The sequence below is a fragment of the Theobroma cacao genome, chromosome 6 (assembly GCF_053813885.1).
Source record: "Theobroma cacao isolate CCN51 chromosome 6, ASM5381388v1, whole genome shotgun sequence".
NCBI classification, from domain to species: domain Eukaryota; kingdom Viridiplantae; phylum Streptophyta; class Magnoliopsida; order Malvales; family Malvaceae; genus Theobroma; species Theobroma cacao.
Genome location: NC_142644.1, coordinates 11419151 through 11431405, shown reverse-complemented (window position 1 = coordinate 11431405; position 12255 = coordinate 11419151). Strand labels below are relative to the sequence as shown.

The window sequence follows — 12255 nt, the reverse complement described above, 5'->3', positions numbered from 1 at the left end:
CTGATAAAGGATTCAAACTCTTTGTGCTATCAAAGAAGAGGGCACAAGCATTGGAAGGCCGAACTTATATAAAAATCCTATTGAGTCCCTTATTACTTTGCTTTTTTTTTAACTTAGTTCATGCTCTGTTATATTGTTTTAATCTTTCACAATTGAACTAATTTTTTGAAAAATAAGGAATTTTTACTTAACAACCAACTCACCCTCTCTTGGTAGTTCTACTTTAAGCTTATCTTTTCTAGTAGTTTTATTTCGCATCTTATGATAAATATTTTGGAAAAGGCAAATAATTTATGTGAACTTTTCAGAGTAAATCAAAAGACATTACTAGTGCAATGAATTTAGTAGCTACAACAAAGAAAGTTATTCAAAACTTTAGAGAAAATGGGTGGGATGTTATGTTTCATGAAGTCATGTCTTTTTATGAGAAACATGAGATAGAAATTCCTCATATGAATGGTCTTCATCAATCAGGTAAAAGCGAAGTACTGAATGGTGAGCAAATTCTGATGATGGATCATTATCAAAAAATTTTTATTCATTGGTACTATAGATTCAGTGCTACAGGAGATGAATAGTAGATTTGATGAAGATAAAATAGAGTTGCTTGTTCTTAGCTCATCTTAGATCCTAAAGATGGATTTAAATTATTCAAGATTGATGACATCTACAACCTTGCTCAAAAGTTCTATCCCGACGACTTCACTCATCAAGAAAAATTGCATATGATAGATGATTTGTAGTATTTTGAACTTGATATTAGGCGAGATCCATCTTTGCAAAGTGTTTCAACTCTTTCAAAACTATGCTAGTTAATGTCAAAGATAGAAAAATCAATTGTATATTATTTCCTAGATTGTTTGGTTCAACTTATCTTAATTCTTCCAATTTCTACAGCAACTACAAAGTGTACATTTTTAGCCATGAAAATTGTAAAGACAAGGTTGCATAATAAGATGGAAGATAATTTTCTTACTAGTACACTTATCCTTTACATTGAAAAATATATTACTAGGACCATTGACACGGATGAATTTGGAAACATGAAAGCATGTTGAGCACAACTTACAATGTCTAATGTGAAATCTAATGTTAGTTTTTTTTTTTTTTGCTTTATGTCTATTTTTATTGGTGAATTTAAAAATTTATATTTAAATTGTTAATGAAATTTAATGTTAATTTAATTTTATTTCAAACTTGATTAATTTTTGTTTTGAATCGAACATTGACCTGATCCATTACATTGTATGATTACTCTTTAGCCTCCCCTCATGCAAAATCTTAAGTCTGTCACTAGTATTATGTACTAATTCAAGTATAAGAACAATTTCAACATTAGAAAATGAATATCAAATTATCACAATAAAAATGCAAATTTTAAGAGTTTTTATAATTTTATCAATATTTGTAATCAATTCCAAATTAGACATAGCAAACATTCCTTTATAATTAACATGTCATGAATTCTGATGCCATAAATCCAGAAAATCATATAATAAAAAAAAATCATTTCATTCTTTTAATTACTAATAAAATGATTATGAAGATTCTTTTATTAATATAACCCTTCTCCATAGAAATTCGTTTATTGAACAATCATACTTTATAGCATTTGAAGCAATCTATCATGCCTTGTTGTTTTCCAAAATATTAATTTCAAAAAATATTGTAACAAAATTTTATTTTGTTGCCATCGATGCATTTTCCTTCTTCTTGAAGAAGTTAAGTCTTTCTTGAAGAGACCTTGTTTTCAATAATGGGAATATTTACTTTTTTTATTTCTTGAATTTTTAGGCATTAGCAAAAAGATCTTTTATTTTTTTTTTTGTGGATTTTGTTGGACTATCTTCCCTGCATCTAATGAACATCTGACACGAGTCTTTCTCACGTTTCTTGCAGTATTGCTTTTCAATTCGAAGATGACTCGCAAGCTCCTCAAGAGACAAATCTTTTTTTTATGTATTGAGGGTTCTCTTAAAGTCTTTCCATGATGATGCAATTTATCAAAGTTCAAGGACATAACAATAGATTCATGCATATTCGTTTTATAAAGTTTGAAGATATCAAGAATCTTTTCAATTTTAGAAATTGATTCATTATAGGTTTATTATCAACTATCTTATACTTAATAGATACATAGTTGTAACAACAAAACTCTATTCAAATATGTAATAATTAGGAATTCACACAATTCATGCACATCAAATCAATTAAGGAAAGCAAACTTATTTGGTAATCGGGTGAAAAACTGTTTTGTCACTTTTCTTTGTCAACATCAAACCCAATTTTATTTCACAAAATCAAAAACCAATTTCTTTAGTGTTCCACTTGCGCAATCATTTGTTAAATTAAAATAAAACCTTAAAATTATTAAAACATAGGATTTAAAAATTGAAAATATTAGCAAATGGCTTCAAGGTGTGTATATATATCACTTTTCTTAAAGTTTTATTCACCCTACCGATTATTTATTTAGGTGTGCAAAAGGGTTACAAGTGAGAAACCTCATGGATATAATAAAGTTGTGTTTTGCACTTAACAAAATCAATCTACTGAATACTCACCGATGTATGACAAGATTATTAAATTTTTATATAATTTTTCTCAAAAAAAATAATATAAAAACAATCTAAAAAGAATTTTAAAAAGGTAAAGGGTGATTGTAAATTTTCTGTTGGTTCATGTTAAGAAAATCAAAGAATCCTATTTATAAACATTAATATGTTTTTTGTCTTGACACAATCTTTTGACAAATATTACCGTTTGAACAAATTAACATAATTATTTAAAGGACTTTCTTCTTTTCATTCTTCCATTATTATTGCTGAAAATGTTTAATGTATATACATGTAACACCTGTTGCAACCGTCAATGAGAGAATTCAATAAAGAATTATCAGTTTCTTCTGCTTCTTGTTTGTATTATTCTTGTTCGGTTTGCTGCACTTACAACAGCTATTTTTTGCATTTTACAGTGTCCTATTTGGCATCATTTTTGGAAATGGTGCCAACAACATAGAACTCGCTACTCCTAGGCCAAATCAACTGCCGAAAAACACCGCTGCGAGGAACTTAAGTTGATAGTTTATGGGTTTTGTCCACTCACCGACAGCTCAGTTATTGATTTTATATTTTCTTCGATATTCATCGTTTGTTTCTCTTCAATTTGTATGCTTTGACATGATTCTTTGGTGATCCTATGAACCTGTCCAACATGTGCACTAGAGGAGCCCCCCATGCTTGTCTCACCTCTACGTCCCTGCCTCCATTTCCCCAAAGATTCTACTACAAAGTCATCGAACATGCCTTCCTTGAATTTGCTGCCCATCTTTGATAGGGATGGAACAAAAAGAAAAATGCCATAGTGAGCCTTGGAGTAAAGAGCATAAAATAGATTTTGCATACGAAAGAAAACAAAGCCAGGAACATCAACCTGTGTGACAAGAACATACAGAGGCAAGGTGATGTAACTGCAGAGAACTTGAACCATTACACTGCAGAAGCAGAAAAACAAGATCAAAATTTGTAAAATAAGCATTGATGGACATTGATATATAGTTTAAGATGTCGAGTCTTACCCCATTATAAGCCTAGGGATGATATAGCCCACTTTTTCCATGATGCATGAACGGAAACCATATGTGCACTTCACAAAAAAAAAAAAAAACCACCTCGAGTGAGATAGCTTATTTATTATATGGTCAATAATTTTTTTTTTTTTGCTGTCTTTTTTTAAGAGAAAGGACATAATATTTAAAAAAAAAACTCTTGAATTATGTATGAAAATTTAAATAATCTTTTATTCTTTTATTACGCTCAATCAAATTTTTATATTTTTACTTAAAATCAAATTAACCTTTATGACTAATAATTGATTAATTGATGCGATAAATTGACATGTTATAACAGATGATAACTTAATATGCTGATATGACATGATGAACTAAATATGTTAGATTTTTAACCCATTTCGTAAACACTGTACAAGTATAAAATTACAAGTGTTATTTGATTAATAATTATTAATTAACCGTTAATTATTTGCTAATATTGACATACCAAGATCCAGAAGAAGAATGCAAGCTCAAAGGAATTCTGAAACAGAATAAAGTGAATCAAGTGAAGAACGATGCCAGGCCTACCAAACCAAAAATGTTCATCAGAAGGTTTAACTTGGGCTCCTTCGCCCCGTTCCCTCTTCTCAATTACATCCTGAGCTAAGCGAATGATTATGTGCTCTAACTTGGCACCCACTAGAAGTAGAAGCTGTACAATTTCGTTTAACTTAAACCATTAACGTTACGTGAATTCATTCGTCAACTAAATTAGAATGAACCACTGAATGCAGTTAAATCCACTTACAACTACTGGGAGAAACGATAACCAGAAATACGTATGCCATCCTGCTTAACATGAAATCCATAGAATCCCATTACTGAAATGTGAAACGAAAACTACATTCACCTCATTTGGATTAAAGGAAACATTACCTTTCACATTCAAGAGCAAAAACACCACCACAAATAGCCACAGGTACCAGCTATATATTAAATGATATTAGTAAAATAAAAAAAAAAAACTTAACTATTAAAAGTTGCAATGTTGTTTAGATTACCTTATGCCAACAACCTTTTTGAAGTCCGCTTCAAGTGTTCGCATCATGTACTTGTGAAAATTGAATTTACTATGTCCAGGGCAATGGGCCTAGAAGGTGAGCAAAAGGGGTTGTTAACGTCCTTCTCGTATAGCAAAAGCCCAGAAAAAAACACTAGATTCAAACGTAAAGTACATATGATTGATAATGGGGACTTAACCATGATGAAGCCTTCTCGAAGTGCTATGTAGTCTGACATGGTAACAGAGCCATAAAACTGTTTGAAAAATGAGATCTGCCAAAAAGCGACATAAGAAATTGCTGTCATATAACCAACAGTGCAGGTTTGTACGTTTGAGAAAGAAAGGGGTGGCCATGAAACAAAGCAAAGTAACTCAAATCATTCAAAGCGGTAATAGTACACGTAGGAGAAAAATAGCTGTAAAGACTTACTGTCCAGCTCACAACTGCTGCCTTTCTCCAAAATCCTTGTGCATGTTGTTGAAATAACTTACGGTGACGATGGGTTTCCTCTGCAGGACCGGAGAACAAAATTGATTCTCAATTCTCAACCATATAACTCTAGTTAACACATGGTGGATTTGAAAAATTTCGTTTGGTGTTACCTCTTCTACCTTCAGAAACCCATTTTTCCCATTTCTTCCATTCACGTATCTATACAATATAAAACAAATAAAATTTAAAAACTTTCTTAGTTTGAAGAGTTGAAGAAAACCAGATGGTTAAATTAAACTTTCTTAGTTTGAGCTTCTTGAGCTAAGGCAAAACATTTTCTGAAATGAATAATCTAATTATAGTGCAGCGAATTGTAAAAGTTTGCGAGTAGATAACGTCACCCTTGCTCCTCCAAGAACCATTGTAGTGACGCAGAATATCACGTGAACAACTGCCAATACAAAGATGAAAATGTGCAGCTGATGCAATGCTTCCAATGACAATAAGGGGACCTGACCCTGAGATAAGAAAAAGAAAAATCAGATTTAATTAATTTGGAGCAAAAATCAAATCAATCCCCCTCTGGAAAGGGTAAGCTTCATCTAGAGTTTCATTGGTAATATACCTCATGCGAACATTGCCCTGAGCTACTTTCTGTGGAAAACAGGCGCCGTCTATTGTTTATAAGTTGAGGAGAATATTCTTCATGGCCTTTTTTTTCACTGTCCCTCTTGCATGGAAGCATATTGGATACCAAGTCATCTGGGATGCACATTCGACTTACTAGACCTTGAGAGACTGTTAATAGAAGGGAGATGAATCCTAAGAGCATCAACTCTGTCAACAAACATCAGTAATTAACCCAATAGTCAGGCAAAAACAGAGATAACTTACGAATTCAAGGCCTAACGAAGTTGCAAGGAGTAGGAATTATATATACACCATTTCAGCACCTTGTGAGATTAACCGAGAAATTCAATGACACGTCAAATTGTATTATTTTAATAACCAAAATCAGCGGCAAATCCATGGATGATCACAGAAACTTAGAACATCTTAAATTTCCAAGTGTATATGCAGAAGAGAAAAGAATGGAAATAAATATGGAAGTGACATGACCTTCTCTCGGAAACTCCCTAAAACTGAACTTTGCTCTACAATATATGAACTCAGAAGGTTTTAATGTGATACAGCTAAAGCCGGATTGAAGTTTTCTTAATAGGTAGTCATAGAAATATACTTCTATGACATGAGCTGCCTAACATTATACTTTAGGGAATCACAAGCAAGATAATATAAAATGTATATTGTGTATAGATAATGTTTCAAGAGAGAACAAGGAAGCAAGCAAACCTTCTTTTAATTTTTGTAAAGCTTCAAATAGTGCATCTTGTTTGTTATGCTTCAAAAACTGGATTGGCAAACACAAAGACAGATGGAAGATTTTCTTAGAAATATTTCAATGTACTTCTAAGAAATATCGATCTGCATAATCATCTTGATATCAATGGTCAACAGTTATGCAATATACTTCTAAGAAATATTTCGATGTTCAACATATAATCAGAACAAATTTTGCAGATGGTATACATGTATCCTACCAAGAATTCTCTCTAAATTAAAATGCTTCATCACTTATGAGCTAGTCAAGAGTATAAAGTATGTAAAAAGTTGGTTTTAGCAACTTCAGAACAGTATTATGTTTGGGATATGAAGAATGAAAATCCGTGGCTGAACCCTTAGCTCTTCTACTGTTTACCTTGAATTACCAGCACTTTTTGAAAAAATAAAAAGAATGAATATCTAATTGTACTTTTGCTTCCCTTCCCCCCAGCACAGATCGAAATTCCAGGACAAACATTTTACTGAAAAAAATGAGTTTCGATTCTATCCTTGGAGAGAATACAATTAAGCAATCTGGTAAAACCTGGACGAGCAAAGATCGTTTTGGATACCTTTCCAAGGCGATGAAGACCTCGTTCAGCAATAAGAGATATGAGGACAATGAGAAAACACACAGAAGCAACCACCCAGGTTGGTGAATACTGCAGAGAGCTGGACTCTTCTTCTGCCATGTCTTGATACAAGTCAATGTGCTTCAGTCCGGTGATGAGACCCCAACAAATAAGAAACAATAAAAACCCAAATGTCGCCTTGTTTGATGGTTGTTTTCATGAGTATATGAAAGGGAAAGAAGTGAAGGTGACAAAGAATAAGCATATACAAAGGTAAGGGAAAAGAATTTAACTGAGCATAAGTGAAACGGAAAAAACAAGTAACGTGCCGACGAATCAACCAAGAGACAAAAGAAAGGCATAAAGGTCAGATGAACTCTCATTGTTGATAGGAATCACTTGAGCTGGACCTCTCATGTTTCTTTTTCTTTGCAGAACAGCTACACTAGATTCTGCTACTAACGCAATCCGCACTGCTGTTATCGACTGTCATAGTTTTTCAAGCTTTACCGCATCCTTTCTTTACATCAAATGAAATATATAACCGTTATACACTTACAATCCAAGTGGGAAAGAAACTTTACAAACATCAACTCTTGCAACTATTAATAATTGCCGTGTCATTTAAATGTCATTTAAAAAGAGAAAAGCATTAAAGAAAATATATACACGATAACCTGACAAGATGGATGGCTTCTCGATTCCAGGACACTTCCAGTTCAGTTTGTATGAAATACTCACTTAAGACGAAAATCACATAAATGCCAACAACTATTGCAAGATCCTTATCCCCGAAAAACTGCAGGAATTAGAAATTAAACACAGATTTATTGTTAACCAATTCTGGAGTTTTTAACTCGTGTTTCAAAGAATACAATATTGATATCATACATATACACTGTATACCACGAAATCCAAAGAGACTTCATATTCCAACTATCAGTTCTGAATGCTGGGCCGATTCTGCAACCTGACAACCAAACATAAGTTCTGCCTGTAGGTTGTTCCCTTTCTTGTCTCCCCTTTCTTGCCTTTTGCATTACCTTCCCTCTCAAGGCCATCAGGGTACCAAAAACTACTTCCAAAATCATCCTGTAGGTCACACAACAAAGCGTAAACGAGGAAAGATCTAAAATATCTTTATGGCTTCCAAGGTGCTGGAGGTGGTGGCGGTGTGGGAAACATTGGTGGAACTGCAGAAAAAATGGTATTCTTGTCAATCCCAGTTGACTTGTCACCAGACAATGCCACGAGTGCAGCAACCAAACCCGCGTTGCCTGCAAGAGTTGGTTCTGTGTAGTTGTAGTTGGTGCGAACGTCATGAAATCCATCATGCTTGTCAGGTCCAGCAACCATGGCTCCAACAAGTGTATTAGGGTTTGGCTTTGTGGTATCTCTCCATTTCCATCCCCCTTTACAGTTATATTTGATCTTATTCTTAGGGATAGAAGCACCTCTATGGTGAACATGTCTTGGGTAATGGTTACCAAAACCCACAATATAGCTCATTTTCCGTGGATTTTTTCCTAGGATGTAATCAATCTGCCAAAACAACAGCCGAAAAACAAAATTATTGGCCACCCTGCCTTTGTATAATTCAGGATTAAGTGGCTTAACCATGTCCACTGGACAATCATTTGAAAAAGAACAGACCACAACATACCTGGGTTTTGGCAAAGTCCCGCAAGACATCAGTTGAATAGAAATTGGGACCACAATACCATCCAGGTGTATCGGCAGCATCAAGATAATCACTGTATAGGGTGGCTAAGAAGGCTGCATTGACAACATATTGTAGAGGCTGAGGCCTTCCATGGTTTAGCTGGATCAAACCTCCTGTGTAATGTCCAAAGTTATTGTAGTCCAAAAAGTACACATCCAATACATTTGAGTATGAAAAGGTCAACAAAAACAGCACATATGTTTACCTTTTGTTCTGTTAAAGCTAGTGAAAACTGGAAGGAATGAGCACATAACTATGCTGGTCTGATTGTGGAATGTTCTCAATATTTCCTCATATGGATATCCAGGACTCAAAAACAATCTCAACCGGCTCAGAAGCACCTAAAACACGAATTATTGGTTATATGGTGATAAACATGAAAGCTAGTTCCCGATAGCACTATAGTTAAACAATCCAAAAAGTTAATTACCCTATACTGCAAATTGTTGCAAGTAGAAGTCAATGCATATCGTAACAGTAAACAGAGAAATAAGCAGTTGAGCAAATAAATAGTTCAAAGTAGCAACTTAACAGCCTTGTGATCCCGGAAATGTATGATCGCTGACATTGTAGCGCAATTATACACATGATTTAGGCAGAAAAATGTGGGGAAAATGATTTAACTACAAAATAAGAGATAACTGATGAGTGGCAATGTTACCCTCAAAACTTTGTTCTTATTGAAAAAATGGCAAGGAAACAAGAATTAGGATGTACCTTTATTGAAATCAAAATGCAATATTGAATCATAATATGAACAAAGGGCAGAAACTGGGAGAAATTCACCAAATGCCTCAAAGAAAGCTAATTGATTTTATCAAGAAGAATCACCTTCCTTGCTTAAAGTGCAATGCACATAAATTATTTGAACATCACAGTGTTCTAAACAATGCACACCAACTTAAAATGTAAATTCTGAACAAGATTTTGTCAAAAAAGCCTTACATCAAATAATTAAAACAGAGCAGCGGCTACACAAGGTACAAGACTAGAAAGAAAAGCAGCATAGAGTTACCTGAGCACCAGCTAGCTTGTTATCCCAGCTAAGAACACCATAATCTGGGCCTCCCCAGAAAGCACCAGCATGCTTGGCAAGTTTAGGATGAGTAGCTAACTGAAGATAGGAAGAGTTCCCGGTGGCATAGTATAACCAGGCTCCACCCCAAACGAACTCATCCCAGTAACTGGAGGAATTATAAAAGATGGCGGCATCAGAACCACCAGCACTGTATCTGCCTCGCTGATCCCTTGCAAACTCAAAGAGGGTCCGGGCACCATGGACAAGCTTTTGGGAGTATGCCTTGTTGTCTTTGAAAACGATGGAAGCAGAAGCCAAAGCAGCAGCCATTTCAGCAGCAAGATCGGAGCAGCTGTGACATTCATAGACAGGACGAGGGTAATCAATGTCCTCAGGGCGCATCCAGCAATAATGATCATTTGGGTTTGTACTGCCTCCGGATGTATCTCCCACCCCAACCTGTGAATTTATAAGTCAGCATCTAATAATTGACAAAGAAGAATGAGAACAAGAATACCACTAGTATTGGTCAATTGCTAGTATGGTAGCAATAAAATTAACAAATAGTACAATTATACCTGCGCTGCAACCCTGTCTATGGTATCAGCAGAATTGTTGAAGGTCTTGAGAAAATAATCAGTACCCCATTTGATGATCTCTTTAACATGATTGAGCTCCCCGGCAGCCTCATATTTAGCACTGTACTCAATTACGCTCCAGCTCAACATGGTCATGGCAAAAGATGCAGGAAAGTTGAACTTGATGGCATCTCCAGCGTCGTAGTAACCGCCGACCAGATCCTTCATCAAAGTTGAGGGATCCGATTTGCCATCTTGGAGGCACGAGTTCCCTCTCCACGACACATTATTATGCTTGGGCATTTTCCCGGCTGCAGTGGATTTATAAATTAGATTATTACCATTATTTGGCTGAAGAAAGACCGGCATTCATGAAACAATAACACTAGTAAAGGCTGGGTGATGTTAAGTGTATTTACTACAGTATTCTGAAACTCATGGATTTAATCTGATCCGATCCGATCTGAACAATACCCAACGTAGCAATCATGGTTGTTTTCCAGTTTGCTTGGATGGGATGGGTGTTGGGTGTTGGGTGTTCGATGTTGATGGGATCAGATCTGAAGTTCAACTGGCAAAGTAACACAGTTGGAGCTAAAAGTAATGGGAGAAAAGAAAACGTACAACGCTGAGCATTGAAAAACATGAGGGCCTTATGAAGGGCGCGAGTGTAGTTATCGGGCGGACCGTGCGCGTGGTGATGACGAGGAACCGTTTTCACGATTAGGGTTATGAATCCGGCAAGCAAGCCTGAGACCAGCAGGGTCCCCACTGTCCATACAAAGATCTTGCGGCTCACAATGATGCATCCCAGATCAACGTACTTCTTCTTCTTCTGCTCGCCGGGGCCGAGCAGCCAGCTCTGCTGGGTCTCATCCAAGGGGCGAGACAGCGCAGCCCTGTCCAAGTCCTGGAGATTCCTGCTCCGGTCGTCATCTGTGGCGGAGTCAGCCGCGTTTATCTCCAGCGGACCCCCCCATGGATCTCTGCCGAACATGCTCATTTGGAGTAATTTCAGCTCTGGCCCAAGAATAATCAACACAGGACAAGATTAGAGAGGTTGCAGTAGCAGCACAGCAGCAGCACCACCACCACCACCGACAGATGTGAAGCGGATGGAAATGTGTTTAAGTAGGCAGTGGCTGTTTTCTTTATTAGCTTTTGCCAGTGAGGAGATGGACTTAAGGAAGGGGGTAATATTGACCTTGCAGATTTGGTGGGTGGACTGCACTGCTCACGCTGACGGTGCTTGCTCAATGATGCACTGTGTAACCCTTAATTATCTGTCTCATGTGAGTTTATGCTTCCTTATATATTTTTTATTTTAATTGTGTGTTATTGTGGCGCACTTAAAATACTCAATAAAAAATATTAAGGTAGGCGCGTTAAGACGACACTGACAACTCTGCTACTGGACACCGACAGTCTGTCTGTCCCAATTGTAATTTGTAATAAAGTAATAAAAACCTGTAACGTTTGCTTCTTTTCCAATCCATATTTTCTTGGCCCGAAAGCTCCACATTGCAACCAATGGTAGGTAATCTTCACCTTTTAGCGCACCTGCCTTTACGCTATCCTTTCTCTGCTAATTTCTACCATATTTTTGCGGTTTACAAAAAATCCACCGACTGTTTCTTTCCTCTGGAAGAAATTAAATTAATATTAAAATAATAATTTTTTTAATTTTGTGAAAAACTATTTAAGATAAAGAAAATATAACTGAGGGAGTGGATATCTATTCACATTAGAGGGCTAAATTATCCACACCGCAATCGCTAGCCTTCTCCATTCAACCGAATGTTTGCCGACACTATAAGGCATCCATTATTGCTTTTTGATATATACATATATATATATATATATATATATAGTATTTTATTTTCGTATACCACTTGTCCCTTCTCTGCCCTTTGTGTTGAGCTTTGTTGCTTT

At 35.8% G+C, this 12255-nt stretch overlaps 2 protein-coding genes across 11 annotated transcripts; both read right to left on the bottom strand.

The window, feature by feature from the left end:
• Positions 1–2880: 2880 nt before the first annotated feature.
• MLO13 (Seven transmembrane MLO family protein) lies at positions 2881–7661 on the bottom strand. Of its 10 annotated transcripts, none has more exons than XM_018123343.2 (14): positions 7005–7661; positions 6403–6460; positions 5675–5886; positions 5451–5567; positions 5220–5268; positions 5047–5126; positions 4814–4888; positions 4615–4703; positions 4490–4539; positions 4362–4402; positions 4059–4283; positions 3578–3645; positions 3433–3493; positions 2881–3327 (listed from the first exon to the last, which is right to left on the bottom strand). In XM_018123343.2, the coding sequence occupies exons 1-14, from the start codon at positions 7122–7124 to the stop codon at positions 3085–3087; spliced, it is 1488 nt and encodes a 495-aa protein (XP_017978832.2). In that variant the 5' UTR covers positions 7125–7661; the 3' UTR covers positions 2881–3084. The 10 variants fall into 10 exon arrangements, 7 of the variants coding, with proteins under 7 accessions (XP_017978832.2, XP_017978833.2, XP_088663874.1 ...); XM_018123344.2 differs by having other exon boundaries at positions 4059–4265; XM_088807748.1 differs by having other exon boundaries at positions 4059–4094.
• Positions 7662–7812: 151 nt separating this feature from the next.
• GH9A1 (glycosyl hydrolase 9A1) lies at positions 7813–11596 on the bottom strand. The gene is made up of 6 exons (XM_018123342.2): positions 10948–11596; positions 10324–10634; positions 9743–10204; positions 8933–9068; positions 8668–8840; positions 7813–8546 (listed from the first exon to the last, which is right to left on the bottom strand). The coding sequence occupies exons 1-6, from the start codon at positions 11324–11326 to the stop codon at positions 8145–8147; spliced, it is 1863 nt and encodes a 620-aa protein (XP_017978831.2). The 5' UTR covers positions 11327–11596; the 3' UTR covers positions 7813–8144.
• Positions 11597–12255: the final 659 nt, after the last annotated feature.